Genomic DNA, 25,235 nt, shown 5'->3' on the forward strand with positions numbered 1-25,235 from the left:
TAGGTTTTTATTTTTATTTTTTTCTTTATAAAATATTATTAAAAAATTTTTCTTTTAATTAAATGATTACATAATTGTTTTGTATAATATTATGTGACAATTATCTATTTAAAATTGGATGAGGAATTCTGAATATTAAAATAATTATAATAAATAATATAACAATCAAAATTTCTAAATATAATTAAAAAATTAATTTCAATGATAATTAAAAATATTCTCTTTTTTTTTGCAATTTATTTGAAGAATGCAAAAAATTAAAAAGCCACAATTGAAACCATACGTAACGTGCTATATATGTAAAATATATCAAGGTATCCTAAGTTTAGTCTCAAGTTTGCAACGCCCAAAAATATTGATGCTACGAACAAAATATTGGTATAAATGTTCGTAAAATTACTTAATTAGTATATTTCCGGTTGACCGTCCATCCGTAGGCACGAAAAGTCAAAAACAAAAAGGTACATCAAGCTGAAATTTTTATAGCGTGCTCAGGACGTAAAACGTGAGTTCATAAATAAGCAACATGGGTCGATTGAGTCTTCTAGAAAACCAGTAGAGATAAACAAAAGTTTAAATGTAAAAAATGTTCTTTATTAAAAAATAAGCACCCTTTGCTTGAAATATTTTTTCGTAAACATCACTGTTTACCCGTGAGGGCGAAAATTGGAACAAAACTTTGGTGTCCATTTTCTCCAAAACTATAAAAGCTAGAGTGTTGGAAATTTGCAGGTAGCTTCAACTAGTAGTCTTGTGAAAACTAAATAAATTGGCGGTAGACATACAAATGATTTTTTAATTTATCAAAAAAATAATGCAAGCACTGATATTCAACACTTTCTGTACAGGGTATTTTAACAATGAACTCAGTCAATTGTTTATTTTCAATTGTTATACCATGCGTATATTCGTATATGTAATATGCAAGGTATGCTAAGTTTAGTCCCAAGTTTGTAACGCTTAAAAATATTGATGCTACGCACAAAATTTTGGTATAGGTGTTTATAAAATCACCTTATTAGTACATTTCCGGTTGTCCGTTGGTCCGTGGACACGATAACTCAAAAACAAAAAAAGATATCAAGCTGATTTTTACAGCGTACTCAGGACGTAAAAAGTGAGGTCGAGTTCGTAAATGAGCAACGTAGGTCAATTGGGTCTTGGGTCCGTAGGACCCATGTTGTAAACTGTTAGAAATAGAACAAAAGTTTAAACGTAAAAAATGTTTCGTATCAAATAATAAACAACTTTTGTTTGAAACATTTCTTCGTAACCATCAGGGTTTACCCGCGAGGGCGCAAATTATCCGTAAATTGTATAGAATGTATTTTATGGGAATATCAGTTATGTATGTGTGGCATGTATGTATATGTAATGTGATAGAGTGATCTATCACTGTCTATGCATGGTATTTCAACAATTAATTCAGTCAATTGTTTATTTTCACTAGTATACTCTAAGTTTAACTTAACAAAAAAATTTTTGCATAAAAAATAATCAATTTACATATTAGACAAGACTTCATGGTGTCTTGTACATGCAATTGGGCGAAACTGAAAATCATCTAAATATTTAAGTTAAATGTGTTACCAAAAAAATGAAATTACATGTAATTATATATTTTTTTTTTAATATTTACATAATTTATAAAAAAAAGAATTCCAATGGAGTATATAATACAAAGCGCAATACTGTTGTAACCACTAAAATTTAACGTATGCCAATTTATTTATCATGTATGTCCAATGTTTATTGTCTTTTGAAAATTTGTCTACGAATTCAATTTCATAAACATGCTAAGCTCTAGTTTTTACGTTCGAGTTCCTTTAAATTTAAAACTACTCTTCACGACACTTTCACCTTCTTTAACACTCTTTTATTAGTTTCATACGTATGTTAGTATGTTGGTATGTAACGGAAACTTTGAACATAAATTTGACCCCCTTCAAAACGCCGGATTAACGAAAATATAAATTTTGCATACTTATCAAGGACCGATTACAATACAATAATTTAATAAGTTTATTTGATTATTATTATTTTTTATTTGATTTCCATATTTGAAAATATATACATTTATTTGCGCTTCCACCATATTTATACTGAATTTTTGATAAATAAATATTAGTCTAAAAAACTAAAAGACACAAAATAAATAATAGTTTTAAAAAACTAAATAACACGATTTTGTAACTAGCTGAACTAAAAGGCAAAAAATAATATCTTTAAATTCAAAATAATCATTTTATCGTAAAAAAGCGTGGGGTGCTTTTTAAGATATTTTATAATGACTTTACTTTTACCAATATCTGTCTACAAAATATTTACATTATTTGAAATTTAGCACTTCGTGTTTTTTTACGTTAAAATGATTTTTAGTTAAGTAGACAAACGGTTAAAGTCGAACTCCTTAACTCGCTTGGCTAGTTAGCCTCTCAAATTCTCTATAATCGCATCATTTGAATTTCAACAGGTTTAATCTAATAAAATTATTTTAAAGTACATATTTTAAGGTACAACAAGTGTACTCATGCATTATGGTTAAATTAATAAATTAATTAATTAACTTTAATAATGATGATTATTTAATTATTATTATTTCGTATGTAGGTAGGTAATAGTGAAATTTAATAAGTAAGTCATATGAATAATTCAGTCAAGATTGTTTGTTGTATGCGGTTTAACATTTATTTCTACACATTGTAAAATGTATAAATGGGTATTCATGAATTCGTTTTACGACACTTAAAAAAAAAAAATTAATTTCAACGCTTTTATAAGTTTAAGTGCTCTCAATTTAAGTGGTACAAAGAAGTATAAATCAGAAGTGAATAGAATTTTTAATTTGTTTATTGTGAAGAAAAAATGGAATTCAAACACTTGAATGAAAGGAAAATAGAAAGATTACGCAACTCTGAATGCAAATTGGATTAATTTAGTAGTCAAATTTCCTTTTGTTGTTCTTAGTTAAAGTCTATTAACATGCTCATAATAATTTATTAATTTTATTCTAATACCCTGACTAGGATCATCAAGATAAACGATTTTATCTTTATTATGTTAATAATATCATTTTGAAGCATTTATCATAATATAACGTAACGTCTACAGTACCCGCTTCGCATACGAAAGATCGTCAGGTCGAAACCCAGTCACGTCAATATATTTTTTTTTTAAATTCTAGTTTGTTATCCAAAGAGTAAACAATTTTTAACTCAAGGAGGCTAAAAGAGTAAAAACTTATCAACTTTTCAGTAAAATAGTTTTTTGAGGTGTTTCGTTACCAAAAAATTGAAATTTGATGTGCCAGTTAATGAGTATTTAATACGCCTTCTGTATTAATTTCAAGTCGAGTCTCTGTACGGTTTACGATAGATTAATCTTAAAATCAGCCCTTTTTACATGGTGGTATATGAAGAAGTCGTTTTGTTGGTTTTTTAGTCAATAGGCGCTTTTAAAAATATTCTACCATTTACATTAAAATTTTGTATCAATGTTCCTTAAGTTTTAAGCTTTAAAATTTTACTAAAATTAAGAACTGTGCATAAAAATGAAAAAATTAACTTTCTTTTCATAGATTTGAAATTAAGAGAAAATTTTTACTTTTTGGTTCTGCGTTAGTGATGTGCTTGTTATTAGTGTAAACAACCATATATGAAAGAGTCATATTACATTTCATGCAAAAATTGATGTCTATATACGACTTTAGTATAAGTGGATGCTCTCTCTGTGTCTACATTCTAAGATATGACCTACAAGGGCTTTACTCTCCACAACTTGTAATAGAAATAGTAGCAACTGCTTATGTAATGTATTTGAATGTACATTAAAATATAAAATTAACATATTAAAAACATACATACACTTTATAAATTTTTATCCTCAATCAAACAATCTTGATTACAATTTAAATGATATAAATCTAAAAATTTTATTCTATTATTATTATTTAAATACCACACTTTAAGCAAACAAAAACATTAAAAACAAATTGTGATAAATGTGGCTTCTAGAAACTAAACCAATAGCTTTCTGGTGGCTTTAATTTTAATTTGATTTAGGTTGATAATAATTAAAGAATGTAATTTTAATTTGCCATAAAGAAATTCGGATGCTTTCCTAACGAGAATTCCCAGGTGGAAGATGTACATCAGTTAAATGAGGGAAAAAAATCGAAATTCAGCCGTCTTAAAAAAAATTCTCTAAAACGTTATCGGGTCGCAAATGACACATTCCAAAGTTTCTCGTTTCAACAACTTGACCATAGATAGATCCATATACTCAAACAGTTTAATAAAATTGATCGTCCAAATTTTTTAAAATGTTTAAGGTTGTTCTCTTGCTACAATATTATCAAAATGTTTTGAATTATATGCGCGACAAGAGTATATAAGCTTGAAGTGAAATAAAGTCCAAATATTCATCTATATACTATACCATTCAACTGCATCACATACAATTTACAGTATACGATGAATGTTAATATAGTTATTACTCTTACAACCACAATACTCTAACTATTTTGATGTTTCTGTTCTACAATTCATGTTTTCCAAAATATAAAAACTTGTTAAAAAACACAACCTCTCCTATGCTTTCCATGTGAATGATCCGAACTTTAAATAATGCTATCTCGAGTTTAAGAAGATCAATCGATTTCAACTTTTGTTGGTATTCAATACATATAAAATCCTTTGTACCGTATGACTGATTGAGGGAGCAACGCGCAGCCTGAACCGCTGATCGTAGAGACCTGAAACTTGAATGGTGTGCTCTTCGTATGACGTAGGCATGCGGTAACAAAGGATCTTACTAAATTCTACCCCGAAGGGGATGAAAAATATGGGTAAAATTACCAACGCAATTCCCTGGTCTAGCCTATTTCAAATTTTGCATAAACAATCTTTAAGGTAGTTCCTCCGCGACCGTCCAGTCAAAAAGTTTTGGACTAATACTATCATTCAGTGCATTAACTGTGCTATGACTATTATACATATACCATATATTATTTTCACAAGACTGTAGTTCCTCACTACTGTTTCTAGTATACAAATAAACACACACACTATGACATATGCCTTTAACATTAGTCTTCATATCTTTTCCACAAAAATCATCGCTAAAACGAGTTATTTATTTAAGTTTTTTATCGAAACTATATGGTAAATAATTTTTATTTTTATTTATATATTTTCTAAATATAGTATTCTACATTATATTAGTTTTTCATAGAGATGGTGGACGTCATTCATTGGTAAATAAATATAATATTTGTAAATTTGTGTATTTTTATACACTTCTCCCATGTACACGTACAAATTGCGTCACTTTTAATTGCTAATATCTCATGTATGGCATGGTAAATCATCTTCTAATTTTAACAGCAAGTGTATTATGAATTAAATATTTTATATTCTGAGTTTTGAGAAATTCTTGGAATATCACTTTCGTGTAGGTACTACCTTAACAGAATTGATTGAAGTATTTGTATGTATTTAAAATTCAAGTTACCCAACCAAGCGGGTGGATAACTGCTAGTCTTTTCATATAAAATGCTTTGTCTTGAATGACTGATTGACGGATCAACGCACAGCCTAAATTGCTGATCGTAGAGACCTGAAATTTGGAGGGTTCTTGGAGGGATGTATTATGTAGGCATCAGATAAGATTTGCCAAAATGCTACCCCTAAGGATGGTGAAAAATGAGAGCAAAATATATATCAGGCAACGTGAGTCCTTGTTCCAATCTACTTCACATTTTGCATAAAGAAATCGTCCACCGAAGCAGGCAGATAGCCGCTAGTTGTATTATGCTGTCTTTAATTATACAAAAATTTAATTTTTTCTGGCACTAGGCCCATAGTAAGACAATAGCCTTAAAGAAATTCTAAATATACGATATGCATACATTTACGTGGTAAATAATAATGACTTTCGATCAAAAAGTTATAAAAAAGAACTTTATATAAAAATTTTTTCGATTAAAAATTCAAAACATGAATTGTGCATTCACCACTGACGGTACGTCTGTTGTATATGTATAATACCTAGTATGAAATATTAAAAGATTTTAAGATAATATTTTATAATTCTTATAAAGTGCCAGTCTTTATTTTACTTTACTTTTTTTTTTGTGTCTATGTAACAAAAAAAAAAATTTTCTAATTAAAACAAAAGGAGGTGTTTTGTGTTTTTTTGTTGTTTTTTTTTTTTTCAGTGTAGAAAGTAAAAACACATAATTTAAATATATTCTCTATTGTATATTAGATGGATATTCCTTAAATAGAACAGCCGCTACATGCCTAAGTCACCGGTATTTTTTTAATAATAGTCGGTGTATTTTAAGAAGATATCTTCTACCAAAACAGCCCTTAATACGGTCATTTATATAATTAATAATTAAGTGGCCGTGCGAGCTAAAGCGCAATCAACTTTACTTGTTTGGCTACTTTGGCAGGGAGGTTGTGGGTTCGATTGATCACAGTGTCGTTGCTTGGATAAGAACGAAGTAATCGACTCCACCCACATTATAAAGTTAACTGTATATTCGGATGTAGTTTAAAATAAAATACAGATGAAAAATAATGATGTGAGTGGCCTCTGTTATAGATGGATATCTGAAAAACGGAGGTTAAACCCCAGTATTATTATAATTTAAAATGTGCAAGAAAGTTGAATACCTAAATTACAATTTTCACCACTCGTAAGAGTCGATCTATAAATTACTCCACAAAAATTTTATGATTTTTTATTCTCTCCCTTATTTTTGTCACAGGTGGTCTCATTTGTGAAAATCCCTCCCCCTTGGTAAGAGTCATACATTTTTATAAAATTTAGAAATAATTAATTATGGCATTTAGGGCGAACTTTGCTTATTCGATCCAGAGCTTTTTGTATATTCCTCATGTTTTTAACTTAGCGATTAAAAAGAGGGGTGTTATATGTTTAACATGTCTGTGTATCTGTGTGCCTCTCTGTGGCATCATAGAACCTACGTGGATGAAGCGATTTGAACTTTTTTTAAAGTTAACTTGAACAAGAGTTTTCTTAGATATGTTTTAAGTGCGAGTTAAGGTGCTGTACCCGAAACAGCTAGAAAAGAGGATGATTTTCTAACGAATGAGTAAAATTTCTTGAAACATAGTAGTCCAATAGCCAAGATCATTATCAAAATCGGTTCAAAAACCGGTTCATTCGTTTAGGAGCTATGCTGGACACAAACGAATCGATCGGACCTGATTTTTATGTCGATGTTTTCTTTAAATTTGTGTTTAATTATATTCATCTCATTGTAGAATTAGACAAGGTATGTTTTTGCGCAGGTAGGAGTAGGATTGAGAAATTCTCTCACTCACGGTAGTCTCTCTCGCATAGTACCCAGTCAACTTGGTCAATGTTTTTGAAAGAAACAATTTTTTCATTACTAAAATCAAGGATTGCTCACATAAACGTATGCATGTTTTTACAATATTTGAAATTTGACGGGAACAAGTTGAGATAGCGTCGACTGAGTACATGCGCGAATTGAAAAAAAACTCGTCTTCCATCGAACATACCTTGAATAATTCTACTATGATTCATCTTTTCTCACCTAGCGACTATTTTACAAAGTGATGTAGAGTTATATGGGTATTTCAATGAAGAATAAAAAAATAGATTCATAGCAAAAGATTTAATTAAAAATGTCGTAATCATTTCTATAGTTTAAATCTATTGTATATATAATTAGTATGCAAAAACAAAATTTTGCTAAAGGATATTATATATACATTATCAGATACGATTATTATTAATATATTATTGACAGTTATATAACTAATTGCATCAAAACATGCTACAATTTAATTTAAATCTTTTTTTCTATTTTTAATTCACATATAATAATAGTTATATTTGTTTAGTTTTAGGCGAAAAATTATTATTCACTTGTTGTATAAACGCTTAAGGATAATTAAAAAAAAAAATGTAAGTAATGTTTCCTACAAAAACGACTTAGTTTTTAGCAAAATCATAAAACTTTTAAATATTCGAACATAGAAGCCGTGTACATCTAGAAATAAATAAACCAAAGAGCAAACTATGAGCAGTAATAAAAATAAAATAATTTTTTTTTTCAATTAGTATGTTAAAAGCCATCTATGAACAATAATCAGAAGTTAGCAAAAATTTGAATCGGAAGTTATTTAACAAAGTAAAATTTTTAAAAATTCGATTGATGTGAATGTGTTTCACAAGCACGGTAGCCACAAGACTAAAGTCTAACCTTTACTGCGGAGGATAGACATTTTTTGTCTAGTCGCTATCCGGCGAGCCTGCGATAAAGAACATAGTTTCATAAAAAGCAGACAAGGGGTATATATAAAAATATGTAAGTTAAGGTTGTAAGAGCACCAAAGAATTTTTAGATTTATGGTTGAAACTATTTGTACCTTATTTGCTACTTTGATGATTAATTTTGTTATAACGTCATGACTCTAGACGAAAAATAAGATTAAAATTTTGCGATATCTTCCTTGGTTTTCGAAATATCGAAAGCTAAATAACTAAACAAAGTTTCCTATTTTCGATATTTTGAAAATTACTTAAGATATCAAAAAAGTTTATTCTTACTTTTTGTCAAGTTATATAACATAATTCACCATCAAAATTGAAAATATAAATTTTTTTGAAAATTTGTGTCCCCACTACTGTGCTTATACAATTGGTCGGGCACAACAGGTTGTTTTGTTTTCAATAATTTTTCAATGGTTTTAACTTTAATTTAAATAGTTTGTTTTGATTTCCACCGACTAGTTTTCGAGAAATCTATGAAAACATATCGTACATCTACCGTTTTACTATAAAACCAATGTAAAATATGCCCATTTTTTAAGTTATTTATTTATTTAAATAATCGGACAATCTCCCCCTCTTTAAAATTTTCCGAATTGATTAAGACTTAGTTGATCTTAGATATATAAAAAAATGTCTTTATTTAAAATTGCGTTGGTGTTCGTACATACTTAAATTATCTCACATCAGTTAAAATTATTAACACCATACAGAATAGTTAGTTAACCACAGATTAATAAATTATTTCTGAAATAACATTGATTAATTTGATTTGTTGGTACATAAAATATAACATACTTTTAAATTAAACACCCAAAGTTATTATGCAAAACAAGAATCATACACTTCATTAGTCATTACCATCCTAAATTGCTGTCCGGAAATTTTTTTATTTGCAAATTCTAATAAATATTGACTTTTATTAAAGTAAATTATGACTTCTATAATATATTTTAAAAATTTTGATGTCATTGAAAAAATCTGCAAATATTATTGGAAACAGTCGAACTAATTTTAATAGTATTAGATGGTTGGAAGATTTGTAAGAGGGGGGATTGCTTAGTGTGATGAAACACTGCAGGCAAGGGGAGTGAAGGATTCTATAAGAAAAATTTGTGTTTGCAGTTTTTAACTGATTTTTAAGGGGAAGACATATAAAATGTGACGTGATATTTTCGTTGGAGTTGCAGAAAATATGACTCGACGTACAGGGGAGGGAAGAAAATTTCATTTAGTTTTTGGGCAAGAAACTTAAAGGAAGGTCGTGCCTTCAACCTTTTTCCTTTACGAACATTTTTCTAGCGGAAGATTTCTCCTTCACGAAAATCTTTAGGATTTTTGAACGACGACAACCTTCTTTGTGAAGGATCTAACCTGAGCTATCTTCTTAATTTTAACCCCCGACTAACAAAGACGGATGTTATTAATAAGTTTAACATGTCATGTGTTTGTCTGTAGCATGGAGCTCCTAAACGGAAGAACCGACTTTGATTTTTTATTTTGAAAGGTAATTTTATCGAGATTGTTCTACGCAATGTTTCAAGTTCGAGTTTAGAGTTCCGTACTCGATAAAAACTATAAAAAAGGCGATGATCTTCAAACGTTTGAGCAGATTTTCTTGAAACGTAGCTAAGAACACTCTCGATCTCATTACTTTTCAAACAAAACAAAAAAAATCAAAATTGGCTCATTCGTTTAGGAGCTACGATGTCACAAACGAATCGATCAGACCTGATTTAGTAGCGGAGGCTTCTTTAAATTTTTATTAATGTGTTAATAATAGCGTCCTTATTGAATATTAATGAATTTAAAGCATGCAACAACACACTTAAAAATTTACCAAGGCCTTGAAAAAGAAATGCTCTCTGGATAAGAAATTTTTCGTACAGGCAAAAGTATTTACACATGTCCTTGGCAATAGTCTATCAAATTTTCATTTTAAATTGAACTTTCTGATATATTTCTTATGATATAGAAAAAATGAGTTCAAAATTTTTAATTTTCTATGTTATAACTGTTGAGTCAAATCCAACTTAAACCAAAGTTTTGTACAATAATGGGAGTAAAATTTCTTGATTGTAAATCATTTTTATGAAGTGAGATGTACCTCCAATTATCAACTTTCTCGTCTAGCTAAATGTGTATAATTTATTTCTTTCTTATAAATTTATGTAATACGATACAATTAATATTAAATATTTAAAAAGTAATTTTTTTTTTTCACTTGTTTTGTTAAAGGTATTTCGTGGGCACTGTTTTACAATTTCAAATATATCGTGCAATGTGTCGTGCAGCAGGGCAATTTGATCCGAATGATCCAGATAAACCGTTACATAAGTGTGATGTCTACCGCAGTAAAGAAGCTGGTAGAGTTTTAAGGTATGTATTATTAATACATATTAATATTTAATTTTATGAAATTATTAAATACTTACTCTTTAACCATCTTACCATCTCGGAATCGATGTAGAATTTTGAAAATCTATTTGAATATAAAATTAACTTGGAAATGTGAATCTTCAGACTGGGGGAATTAGGTTTTTCTAAATTTCCCCTTCAAATACAATATTGAGAATTTGGTGTCCATTATTCCAATTCGTTAAAGTGGAACTACTTTTTTATTACACATCGATGATCGAGAGTAACTTTGAACAATAATTTTATCGCAAACTGAAGAACTTAAATCCATTTTCAAAGAGATTGGAAATTTAAACGTTTTACTACCAAAAATATACTTTTTAAGGGTACCAAATCATTATTTCTGGAACTTAGAAGATAAGTCAAATTTCAATCAATTTGCTTATCATATATTGTTCGAATTATTTTCTGCGGTACAACTATTCTACCCTAATTCACGTTTATTACGAGATAAAAAATATTATTATTCACATTTTATACTACATTAAAACCTTTTTCAAATCTATTTGTCGTTAATATTAACACTCGTATTGGCGTATGGGCACTAGTAGTTGGGATTTTAAGCAAATTTAAAAAAAGTCAAATATATTATTTGTAAATTACTTTGTTTAATATATTTTGTCCTAGTGGCGAATCTGCACAATGAATCCTGACCCATTTTCAATGCGCTTTTAAGTTTAGATTATTTTTTTCCGTAAGATTTTAGTGGAAAAATATTGTTTCAAAATTTCCATACAAATATCTCTAATGATTTTATTGAAACCTAAATGCATGAAAATTAAACATGTCATCTTTATAAATATGGCGGAAGTTTAAATAAAAGTAGAATACGGTAGAAAGTATTTGAAAACGAATCTCAAAAACGGAATTGTTTTAACAACTTATATTAAGGATGTATGAGCATAACAACAATGTTTGATTTAAAGGCTCAAAATTTGTTTGTAGGTAGTCTTTTACTCAAAGAATATGTGGTTAAAATTTCAGCTTAGGTATCCGTGCAAATTTTTAAGAAAAAAGTCATTAAAAATCGATATAAAATACATTGGCTCTTATGGAGGAATCTCAAAAAACGACATATTTTGGAAGTTTTTGATAATTTTCATTTGGAATGAATGAAAACAAATTTAAAAAAAACTTTTTAATAGAAAGTAAACATATTAGCAATGAATTAGAAAAGAAAAAAACTAAGTGTCACCGTCCATATAAGGGATGTAAGAGCAGGGTAGATTAAGGGTTGAAATTATTTTTATCTTATTTTCAACTTTATGATGAATTTTGTTATAACTTCATGAATGTAGACGAAAAATAAGAATAAAATTTTTCGATATGTGTCTTGGTTTTCGAAATATCGAAAGCTAAATAATTAAACAAAATTTTCAATTTTCGATATTTTGAAAATTAAGCCAGATATCGAAAAATTTTATTCTTACTTTTCGTCTTATATCGTCAAGTAATAATATAAATTTATCATCAAAATTGAAAATATCTATTTTTAAATTTGTGCCCCCACTACCATGCTCATACATCCTCAAAGACCTAAACTATGTGAAATTTACAATAAATAAAAAAATCATTGAATCTAGTTAGTTGAACTTGATTTGCAATAATAGTACGTGAATAAAATTGTATAATATTGATTTAAGTAGATTCAGTTTGTAGCCAATATCAATAATTTCACTTGACTTTTATACAAAAAAATTTTTATGCAAAATTTAGCTAGCTATTTGTCATTGCACAGGAAATATCGAGGAAGAGAGTGTATAACTATTTTCGTAATAGGTAGTATTCTACTATTTTTCAAATTTCATGATTTATTTTTGACTAACGATAATACCCTATTCAAATCAAAATTATTTAGTGCAATAAAGCTTGGTTTTGGGTAGTTGTTTAATTTATACTATAATTTAATAAAATCTTTAAACCAATTTTTATTAAAAAAGATTGTGATTAATAAATTTCATAATTTTTACGTAATATATTTATCAAAAATTATTGAAAAGGAAGTCTCATAAGACCTATTGTAGTGTGTTTCACGAGTCACGATATTGATTCAATCAACTTATGCACTTTACATTTAAAAAAAGAAAAAGTAAAATTAAAAATTATAACTTTAATAACCCCAATAATGAAATTTTAATAACCCCAAATTAATACCTTGTTTAAAAAAAATCTTACACCAAAAAAAATGAAGAAATCATTTTAATGCGCCTACTTACTACGTTTTATATAAATAGAAAAAAAAAAATTAATAATTTCAAAAAATTTCTTAATTGGTTTTGGGTCTTTCTATTTCATAAGTTATTGCAAATGGGCAATTATCTGGTTATGATTTAATTTTTTAAATCAGTCTACATGTTTTTTTAAAATGAAATCATTTTTTTTTCGTACCTGCACTGGTAGCACAATTTGAGCTTCGATCGTTCACACTCTCGGGAAGTAACACGCAGTATTGCCTGTCTGCTATTACGATATCCTGCCTGATATCATCTCGTCTTGCATAACTTCGCTTAAAATAACTTCGGTTTTTTGTGCCGAGTCAAAGGCAGCAAGAGGCATCCGCGCGAGTAGAGGCTGTTGCCTGCTCTTGCCACTTCGATCCCAGTCATAGCAAAGCGATACTTGCAAAGTAATACGATAATGTGGTGGTGAAGTCTTCACTTCAGCTAACTTTGCCGAGTATAATCGGCGAGGATACTTCGTGAGAGTGTGAATGGGGAGTTGGAACTAAAGTTGTTTGTCGTGTATCTCAAACTTTTTACGATAAGCATAAAGAGGAAAAGATCTACAGACTTACGGCTATGTACAGACTCTCGTCTTAATGTGAATATATTTAAATAATTCCACCCTCATAAAAAATACTTTAAATGTGGAATTGAGAGTCAAAATGGAATTGAGAGCCATCAAAGCCAAAATTTCTCGATAACTGTATTAAATGGATGGAGTAAAATCAACGTGTTTTCAAGAATGAACTGTATGTCAAACTTTTAATGGACACCATATATATTATGGACACCATACATTATTATCTTGTCAAAATTTTTCTTGAATGAATAATAATATTAATTATGATTGAAAAAAAAAACGACACTTCACTTCACATTAAGTAATATTAGTTCTTTTCTAAGGTTCCGTTCATTACCCTGCAAAATATTTGACAACGAGTCAAACTGCCTATTAAACTTTATAGCATTTTTAAAGAAACATTTTTTCATTGATATAACTTTTTAAGGTAGTTTGAACGTAAAACAAAATTTTTTTAGAGTTTCATCAAATTAAAATATAGTATTTAACTAGGTGTATCTACTTTGTCAAAAAAAAAAAGAAGAAATTTTTCAATCGATTAAATGAGATATTGATAATTGAAGTGCAAATAATTAACCTGCTGGCGACAGTACGCCTGGTTAAACGTTTAGACAGTGATACTTTTAGCTATAATTAATGATAGGAATATCCATGTTTCACGGAGCTAACGGTACTTAACGTTTACGGTACATTACGATCCAAAATGATTTTCATACGAAACCATCTATATTCAAGTCAAATACACACTTGCCCAATTAATTTGTGTACGTATTTTTATAATGTATACGTTTCTAGTTCAATGTTAGCTAAATTTTAAATAATTAATTTACGTTACATAACCAAACATCCACAAAAAAAAAAAAAAACAGAATTAAATTTACTTAAAAGTTAATTATATGTATTAAAAGTAATTTATTTAGGTAACTTACTTACTTGTATCTTTTTAGTGTAAGTACAGTAGGTACTTAGTAAATAAGTATGTTATAATAATACAGAGTGGGGTAGGGAAGTGTGCGATTTTGAAAACTCTATTAAAGAAAAACCTATAAATTTTTCCAAACTATTTACATAAAAAGGTATTGAAGAAAATTACATTGTGAGTTTACTTGAAAAAAAATATCAAGAAAAAGTCAATCCTAATAGCTCAGAGCGTAACCAATTTCGTTCACGGTATTCCAAGGGTAGCGGGTTCGATTCCCGTCTTTACAACAAAAATTATTTTAATTAATGGTTGTGATAGGCTGGTGTAGTGCATGGTATATGCATGAACAAAATGTACTCACCTTCTAAAAATGATTGAGGAGCTGATAAATGAAATTATCAACGGAAAATGTGGAAAAACACAGATATGGTATCACATGAGCCCTACGGCCTAAGTGTGTCTTTCGTGGACAGCCAATATAACCTAATCTAATCTTTGAAAGAGAAGAAGTGTACCATGATAATTGACAATCGTTGAATCTAGTTTTTGAACTCCGTTAAGTTTTCAAAAGTACAATTTTTTAGTTAAAAATACAATTTGTAATTCACTTGAAAATACAATTTATGTAATATTCTCAAAGGTTTTTTTATGTGTTTTAAGATGATGGAATAACATTTTCAAAATCGCACACTTCTTTATCCCACTCTGTAATATTCATCTGAAATTTCGTGTTAATGTATTTATTAAAACAATTTATGTACTTCATTGAAAAACGGGACACCACATTCTAATGAGTGTTAAAAATGGTAAAAGTACATTTATTTTTTTTTTTATAATTGAATCAAGTAACGCTATATAGTTTTTTATAACGAATACCAAGGTTTATATATTAAAACAAAGTGTAAAAATAATCGCAGTTTTTCAATATTGAAATGATAGTAAGATTTAAATTTTAAATGAAAAAGAAAAATTGTTGGAAAATAACTAAATTTTATACTTTCTACCGCTTTCACATTTTAAGCCAGTACCCCTATTTTGAGGCTTACTTTTTTGAGGTACACACTTTTTTACGACCATGAGGGATGGGTTTTTAAAGTTATCAAAAACAAAAATGAGAAAAAGATTTTGCCTCGGAAAAAAGGCGAGTTTTGGTTTTTTTAGAATTGATTTTCGCTGAAAACATTAAATGGAAAAGTTGAAGATAATTAATAATACGTATTTTGAGCTAATTTGAGCTAAGAAAATTCGACCCTTTATCTTTATCCGTTCTCTACTTATAAGTAATTTTTGAAGTTTTTCCTATGAATAACAAAAATTATTAAAGGAATCGAAAAAAAGGAAGGCTTTTAATTGGATACTACACTCATTTTTATCTTTTTTTTGTAATGTATTATAGAAAATTCGTAATATCTTTGAATATAAATAGAAAGTAAAATTTTTTTTTTTGGTAACATTTATCATTTTCAACAGTTTTTATAGCCTAACATCGAAGTATTCTATTATTTGAACAGTAAACGGATTCTATATATCCTAGAATTCGAAAAAAAAGGAAAAATAATGCAGCCCGTAAATTTAATTCTTCTTGAATTATTTCAACTCCTTATCTTAATATACAATATAATGGAGATATCAATAGGTGTATAGACAGCAAACTTATTATTAATTTTCACAATAACACTGAAAATTCAGTGAATCAGAGGCTTAAAGCTTGAAAATACTTTCTTTTTTTTAAATTTCGATACACGCAGTTTTCACTAAGATGCAGGTATTATTCAGTGGGTGAATTTATCCTATTCGTTGTGTGCGTAGTCATGGTAGGGGACAATAAAATCGATGCCAGCGCTTTAAGTGAAAAATTTTGGAGTTAAAGGGGGCTGTTATGACTAATTTGCAATTCTTTACATGTTAATGTAATAGAAATGTCAAATTAAAATTATTGAAAAACACGAATTAATTAAACTTAATGCATTAAAAATTGTGAAAATAAAAAATCAAATTGAACAAATATTATTTTTCAAATGTAAATTATCATAATTATTTATTTAAATTTGTGAGACAAGAATATTAAATTTTAAATGTAAGTCTTAAATGCAATCTATACAATTATATATGCATCCATACAATTCTATAATTAAAGTAGTGTAACGTTACCATGGAAACGAAACACACGCACGGAGCGAATAGATCGTGTTTTTATTTTATTCTCTTTATGTTATGTAATGAACAGAATCAGTCGATCATGCTCGATCTTAAACTTAACTCTATAGGCATGATCAAGCCTTTTCTCACAATTACTTCGAAAGATTCGAAAAAAAATGACTTTTTTTGTTATTGTCTTATCTTTACAAAATGACTTTTCAATGAATCATTCTTTAAAACTTGTTGAATCACATATGTTAAATCAACTATTTAATTGAATAAAAACAAATCTAATGGAGATATCAAAAGGTGCATAGACACCAAACTTCCTATTGATTTCCTCTAATAAAAATAAAATCTAGATCCTTCCATTCATAGAACAAAACACTACCTTATTAATCTTTCTCATATGTTTAATGACCCCTACAAACAATACAATTTACTCAAAATTATAATATACAACACCCAAGTTATGAAAGTGGAAATATATATATATAGAAATAAAATAAAAAATGGTAATAAAAATTAAAAAAAAATAAATAAATAAAAAATAAAACAAGTTACTTTCCTATTTCCGATAGCAATATTGAATGTCATTACTTAGCTGTGGAGTGCAATGCAATGCAATTCTTTTATAATACAAAAAGGCACATGAATAGAATAATAAATACATATTTATATATATTTTTATTAATTAAATTCAATAAGACAATATCATTATCAATCAATTCTGAAATAGTTTTACTATTTGTGTATAAATTAACGGTAAAGTGTTGTATCTCTAGTTGATAAAGTATCTTGGCATCGTTGGATCATACTTTAGTTTCTTGGAGTATATTAAAGGTTTTTATACAATATTTAAATGATACAGAGGTAAAATTTCAACATTTAACAGGAAATACTCGAACACATTAAATTCATAATGTTCACAATCCCAAAACTTCACACTGACTCACTGATATATGGTGGGGAGGATGGCTCACAGGTTCGGACCATCTTGTATTTTTATGTCTGATGACTGAGGGCTAATCATGGTATTATCTCTGTCTGGTCAAGTGTTCGATGTAAATGCCGTGCGACCTGCGGATCGTATCTGACACCAAAAACCGAGCCAAAGTCAGCGTATACTTGATTGCCATTTCCAAAGACTCCGCGATCCCAGTTCTTAATTGGCCAGGACCCGAGCGAACCAACGACGTGGTTAACTCAACAGTAAGTTGGTTATATTTTTCGGGCTTTTACGGCCGAGCAACCTCTATAGCATCCGGAGCACCATCAAATGGAATGCAAATGTTGATGATCTTTACTTTCTTGCTAGATTTATTCGGAACCACCAGGTCAACGAAGAGTTCTCTGTACGCCTAGTACCTGTCTCTGGATGTTCAAGGAAGCAGCTGAAGAAGCTAGTAGAAAAATAGTTTTTTCGATGTCGGTTTAATAGTTAGAATATACAAAAAATACATAGTATGTAGAAAGAATTGCGCTAAAAAAATAGACTATTTTCATTGTAATATTTAAATTTATTTGAAAAACATCATAAAAATGCCAATAGGTTACATCGATGATTGTTTGTTTGTTTTTTTCTGCTTTAATAAAAGCTTATTTATGTAACAAACAGCAAAGAATTTAACATGGAGTTAATTTGGAAAACATAGTATGTGACGTCAAATACTATGTCCGATAAAAAAGTTTTTAATGATATTTAAAAAATCATCGATTTTTCCTACTGGTATCCTAGATTCGACACTTTCTCCTTTATATACGTATATGTATTATAAAACTTGTATAACCAGGAAAACAATAACCAATCTATATTTTATACAAGAAGTTACAAACTAAACATGTGAATTAACAGCCAGCCACACCTAATATCTAAGTTAGATACATGTACATTATACACACACATATGGATGTTTTATAAATCTAGATACATATTATATTTATCTTAAAATTTTTTTTTTATATTATAGCTCGTAAGACCTACAAGATTGTTCAAAAATCTTAATATTACATAAGAACGTTAGACAAGAAAGTTAGCTTTACTAATTCGCTTCGTGTGTGAGTTTCGTTTCCATGACAACGATACACTACTTTAATTATAGAATTGTATGGATGCATATATAATTGTGTGGATTGCATTGAAAACTTACATTTAAAATTTAATATTCTTGTTTCACAAATTTAAATAAATAATTATGATAATTTACATTTGAAAAATAATATTTGTACAATTTGATTTCTTATTTTCACAATTTTTAATGCATTAAGTTTAATTAATTAGTGTTTTTCAATCATTTTAATTTGACAGTTTCTATATCATTAACATGTAAAGAATTGCAAATTAGTCATAACAGCCCCCTTTATCTCAAAAATTTTTCACTTAAAGCGCTGGCATCGATTTTATTATCCCTACCATGACTACGCACACAACGAATAGAAAAAAATCACAAGGTGAATTGGCCTGTGGTCCATTATACACTATCAAGGTCTTGTACCATGGATCGTATATTAGTAATAGTAAACTAGCCAAACTTTTTGGCTCCATGAATTAAGGCCTATTTTAAATCTATAATCATATGTTTAGAAAAATTTTACCACAAATATGTACTTTGTTTATGACGGTCATTTTGTCAATTTTTTCCCGTTTTAACTAAAATCTAAATCTGTTATAGCGATATAAATACCCATATTTTGTTCCTTATAACGTACTAGTTCGAACGGCAATTGGCATCTAATACGTATATACAATGTGTGGGATTGAAGATGAACACACCCTCATATTTTAGTTATTTATAGGAATATGGATTTGGAATTTCGAAAAATTAAAACATTCACATTTTTTCAATTCTCTTTAACTAAGATTACTAGGCTAGATATTTGTCAATACTTAGTTTACGCTGTATGTATCATATTAAAAAAACATCAATCATAATCGAGGGACCATGATGTAAATAAATATCGTATACATGATTAAAGTAAACAATAACAAAAAGTAATAAAACATTAACTTCTATAACAAGTATGCTTGGGAATGTAAAAACTGGGCAAATTAATAATTTAATAGTGTTATGTATTCAAATATTTCAATAAACTTGAATAATTTTGAGATAAGTCTAAAAAAAATTAAAAATGCAAATCGTGAAAATTGGTATATGGGTGTACAAAATATTCTAAACAACTTTTTCTAATAGTTTTTTTTTCGATGCCTCTAACCATCTCTGACGCTAGGCAATTGAGAATCGCCGTATTTGTCAATTTGTAGAAGGCTGAGTTTAAAGTTCTGATTTCGGTTAAGTATCTTAAAAAATGTGACTCATAACCTTGTATGTCCGCGCAAAAATTCAAATCGATATTCCTATAAATAACGAAAATATGAGAGTGTCTTCATCCTAAATTCACACAGTATGAGGTTAATAAGATCCGAAACAAAGTTAATAATATAGGGATCAAAATAGTATTATTTTGTTGGTTTTTTTTTGACTGAATTATAACGAATATTGTTCGCTATAGACGATATTTCGTTATATCCGATGTTGTTTGTGTTTATATCGGCGGCATTCATAGTTATTCGATTACGACTTTTTATTTCGTTTTCATAGTCGGTCCGTCGTTAAAGTGGTTTTGATTGTAATCTGACTGATAATGACTGCAGTGGTTTTGTTCGTAATAAGTGGTTTTGACTGTATTTACAAGATACATAATCACCAATTGAATTTAATGTCATAGTATTTCAAAATATAATTCTCACAATCCAAAACCGATTGAATAACCGCAGCTACTTAATACTATAAATTGCATTTTGTATTTGTTTACATTTTTTTTTCGTGTGTAAATAATAATTAATACCTTCAGGTCAATAAAACTTTAAATACATACAACAAACTCTTTTAAGATATTTTTTTTTCATATATTAAGTTACCGGAAATTAACGTTTAGTGAGGTATACGAACGATATTTGATATAGTTCCGTAATAAAGACATATAATTATTAAGTTTAACAATATTTGTTTTTTAATGTTTTATAGAAAAGTAAGTTGTATAATTAATGTGTGAGATTATTAATGGAAATATTTCGAAAAATTTGTAAACAAATATTATTATAGCTTGAACGAATTTTAAGTTAGTACGTATATCGATTATTTCGAGATTTTATAAATAATTATTGCTGTGGTAACTGTTTTATTTGGTAAAGAGTATTATTGAGTCCTTAGATAGATTCAATTTATTCTTATTGCATAATTTTATCTATACTGCTTGTTTCACAGGTTTAAATTTTTGGCAGTATACTAGAACTTGAACCCATTATCGGATATTTCAAAATCTGGGATATTTAGCAGTTTGTGTCCTTGTGACACATACATTCACGAATCTTAGCTATCCACCCTTTCTGAAAGTTTCAGACAATTTGATTGAACGGTCTTTTGCATTTGATTTGTCCAATGTACTTTGGAACTTTTGCAGAAGAAAAACGTTCGAAAATGTCTTCAAAAAAATATAAGTAGCGAAGTTGCTTATTTCTTACATTTAATTGTTTATGAATATTTATCAAGTAGCTAAAAATGCAGATCTGCGATTTATCTTAATTTTAAAATAAACTAGAATAGTCATTTAAAAAACCTATTAAAATAATTCAATTACTTTAAAAGGTATTACAAAATTATGACATTCACTTCTTGAAATCAACAACGATTTACTTTTAAGATTTGAACTGTAACAGATTTAACCTTCATACTCATTTTTATTAAAAATAATCATTTTGTGTTCACTTCACATAATCACATTTATTTATTTTTTAGCGAATTTCATTTTCAAGAAAGCCAAGTCATTGTATTTCCAAAACGTCATACATCAAAATCCACATTTAATAGGAAATATTCATGAAATTTAAATTTGGTTCAAATATTTTTTTTCCGTAACTTTATTGGCTGCACATTTCAACTAAATAATTATTTTAGTAATTAATATCTTTTTAATTACTTAAAATTTCTAAAACGGAAATTCAAATTTTAAAACGCAGGTAACGTCATTATATTATGTGGCTTGTCAGATTCGTTGACATACTGTATGGTATTAATTACTTATTTTTTGTATGGTATTACATTGAGTTATATTATTCTATGGCTTTTTATTAGAAAACTTAATAATAACGTGTGTAAATTCTGTGTTGTAAATTCATTTTTTTTTAAATGTAACCAATTGACAACTCAATTCACCAATTGACAGCTCACATAATAATACGTCATCAAGAGGGCTACAAGATTTATGGTAGTAAAATTGAAATTTTTATAATAAGGAATCTGATTAAATTTTTTTTTTATCACTTCGAATGAAGAATTCTTGCTGGACGTGCTGAAAAATGAAGTTGATTTTTAAAAATCTTTACTAGTATGCAAGGTATGAACGTTTAAAATTCTTAATTAAACAAAGAGGAACATGCCCACTAGTGACGGCATACATGGGTATCGCCGTAGAGATTACATTTTGCTAAAAAGAGATGGGCAACCTTTGAACGCAATCTTTGATTGCTTATAACTTCTTCGTTTTTTAATCAATTTTATTTTCTCTTTCAAATTTTGTCATGGTATCAAGTCTCGTTTTTACATTTTTGTGAGTAATATGGCTAATTTGACATCAGGATTATCCAATATTATCAAAGATGATAGATTATAAATTTTATTCATTTATGGTCTAACCGTTTTACGTTATATTAACAAGAAAATGCATCCTTTCTGGAGTTTGATTCCAGAGCTGAAAGTTTTTTTAGCTTTTTATAATAATTTTTTTAATTTTATTTAATGTTAATAATAATATTTATAATTTCTTAAAAAGTGAATTATCTCATAGTTTACGCAGCTTCTGTGTGTCCAAATTTATTTTTTGTTAGAATCTCTACCTATATTTATTGAATAAAATAATAAAATAAATATAATTATATATTAATTTACAATTTTATTATTAAAACGGATATGAACAATTTAATTTACTTAATAATTTATCTTATTGGATTTTTTTGTTTTGGTTTATTTGCAGACAAAAAAAGATAAATACCGTTACTAATATTTACCTTTTGTGTATACAGCAAGTGATTGTTATCTAAATTAAACTGTTTATTAACCATTTAATTAGATTATGAGAATTTGTTAAATATAGTAAAACCTATAAACCAAAATTCAAGAATAAAGTAATTCACGATTTTTATATATGTGAATTACGTTTCACTCATAATTTCTGCAATGTTAATTCAAGAGAATTTAAAAAAAAAATTCTCCCTTACCAAGAGTGTCTTGCCGATATCACTATGTAGGTTAGGCTAGGTTAGAGTGACTGCTTTGGGTGGGACACACTTAGACCATAGGGTCCGTTGTGACATCGAAAAAGGGTTGACCTATCCCTGGCCACTACTCCATGAACCATTTGCAGCTGTTTAAGAACAGCAGGAGAACTTTGACGTCGACGAGTTTTAGGTTGGAGAGGTCATCAAAGACAGTCTGGCTCAAGTAAGTCCATCTCCTCATTACAAGAGCGGGGCAGTGACAGAGAAGATGAGACATTGTCTCCTCCTCCTCAGCACTGTGACAGCTCCTGCAGTAGTCGTGATACACTGCCAGGCCCAAGCGTTCACTATGTAAGGTTTCGATGATTTTAATTTCCTATAAAATTTTAGATGATTTTACAATTAAATATATCGGAACATGAGCAACAGTTAAGGCACATGAGCCGATCTCAGTATTAAGAGTGTTAAGCCTATACTGACTGGTGATATCCATAATACTTTTGGCAAATATTAGCTGTTAACACTGTCATGTTACTGATGCTTCTAATTTCATACGAGCAATATTTATTGTAATGACAAAATTGGTTAAGAATAATAGAGTGACGAGCAGTGTGACAACAAACATTTATACCTATACCGAATAGAATAGGAGCGTTTAAACCTATACTGAATAGAATCGTAGTTCAATAATGCGTATTGATAAACGCGCCGAAAATCATAGCGGGAAAAACAAGTAGCACTGCGACGTCTGCAATATAGTGGTAAGACCATTCTATGCACTTTTCTTTTCTGAAGTTCATAGACAATTGATAGATATTTGAGCCTTTGAAGTTCCGAATTATTCCTATACTCCAGACGTTATTATCACAAAAGAATTCAATTAAGAATTAAAAATCTAAATAATTAATAATAAATTAATGGAAAATAATAAAAAAGCAGCACACACATTTAAAAATTTTTTTATCAAATTGGATAATTATCGGATCATTTCTGACATTATTTATTAAATCGTTGTTTTTATTTTTGTGTACCCATAATTGTTAATCCTTTTATGGGTAATGAAAAATTACAATGCAATTATTAATTTAATCTAATTGATAAATAACTGTTTCCATTCATACATACAGTGAATGGCTACTTAAAATATGATTTAATTTTTTTTTTTTTTTTTTTTCAATCAACCTTGCAATAATTATCTTTGTTTCCACGATTATTGTGTGATTTAGATACAGTTGTTTATATTATATTTTTACCTCTGTGTATACACACTTTTAGGTAGAATTACCTAGAAAATTTAGTTTACGTGATTAAGCCGATTTTTTCTATTAAAGAAAACTAAAATTTCAGTTGTAGCGAAAAAAAATTAATGCAATTTCTCCTAGTACAATAAACGAACTTAAAATTATTTGATTCTTAAGAAAAATTGTTTGCTGATCTAAAGTCTTAAATTGTCAAAAAATTGTACTTTTTATTTCGGGGGTAGCTAAAAAAGGGGAGGTGAAAATTGAATCAATTTGATCATTAATTCAGGATCAGAAACTTTAAAAACTCTCTTAGATGCCTTAATAACTTTATATTTTCAAAAAAAAGGTTTTATTTATTAAGGGGTTCTTCTTATGTTAGCTAAAAGAAGTAAACGGGTAGCAAATTAAGCATTTTGACCGAAAATTCCAGATTAGTTACCCTAAAAACCCCCTTATACGCCATTAAAAGTTTTAATTTGGAAAAAAATGGTCTATTTCATTTTGAGTGTCTTTCAGAAAAGTTCCGCTTTGAACCATATCGCCTTTTTTAGGATAATTTTCTGAGGCCAAAAACCGCAAGTTAATACACCCAGCAAATAATTTTTTCGAAGAAAAAATGCACGTTTACTACTTACACTTGATTTGATAAATTCTTGAAGTTGGGTAGTTAAGAAGATATTCATTTTCATTTTTATTTGTTAACATTTAAGGTAGTTCCTCCGCGACAGTCCAGTCAAAAAGTTTTGGACTAATACTATCATTCAGTGCATTAACTGTGCCATGACTATTATACATATACCATATATTATTTTCACAAGACTGTAGTTACTCACCATTATATCTTCTATACGTATACACACACACACTTCTTTATATCCTTTCCACAAAAAAACATCGCTAAAACGAGTTATTTATTTAACTTTTTTATCGAAACTATATGGTAAATAATTTGTATTTTTTTTTTATATATTTTCTAAACATAGTATTCTACATTATATTAGTTTTTCATAGAGATGGTGAACGTCATTCATTGATAAATAAATATAATATTTGTAAATTTGTGTATTTTTATACGCTTCTCCCATGTACACGTACAAATTGCGTC

The 25,235-nt window shown here is 28.4% G+C and overlaps 1 protein-coding gene across 1 annotated transcript in view; it reads left to right on the forward strand.

Moving 5' to 3' along the window:
• LOC123294364 (angiotensin-converting enzyme) overlaps window positions 1-25,235 on the forward strand; it is a 157,142-nt gene that overhangs the window by 107,087 nt on the left and 24,820 nt on the right. The window contains exon 8 of the mRNA XM_044875478.1: window positions 10,570-10,710. Within this exon, the coding sequence (XP_044731413.1) occupies window positions 10,570-10,710 (141 nt within the window). The remainder of the gene's footprint in view (window positions 1-10,569; window positions 10,711-25,235) is intronic.

Source organism: Chrysoperla carnea, chromosome 1 (assembly GCF_905475395.1).
Source record: "Chrysoperla carnea chromosome 1, inChrCarn1.1, whole genome shotgun sequence".
In the NCBI taxonomy this organism is placed as follows: domain Eukaryota; kingdom Metazoa; phylum Arthropoda; class Insecta; order Neuroptera; family Chrysopidae; genus Chrysoperla; species Chrysoperla carnea.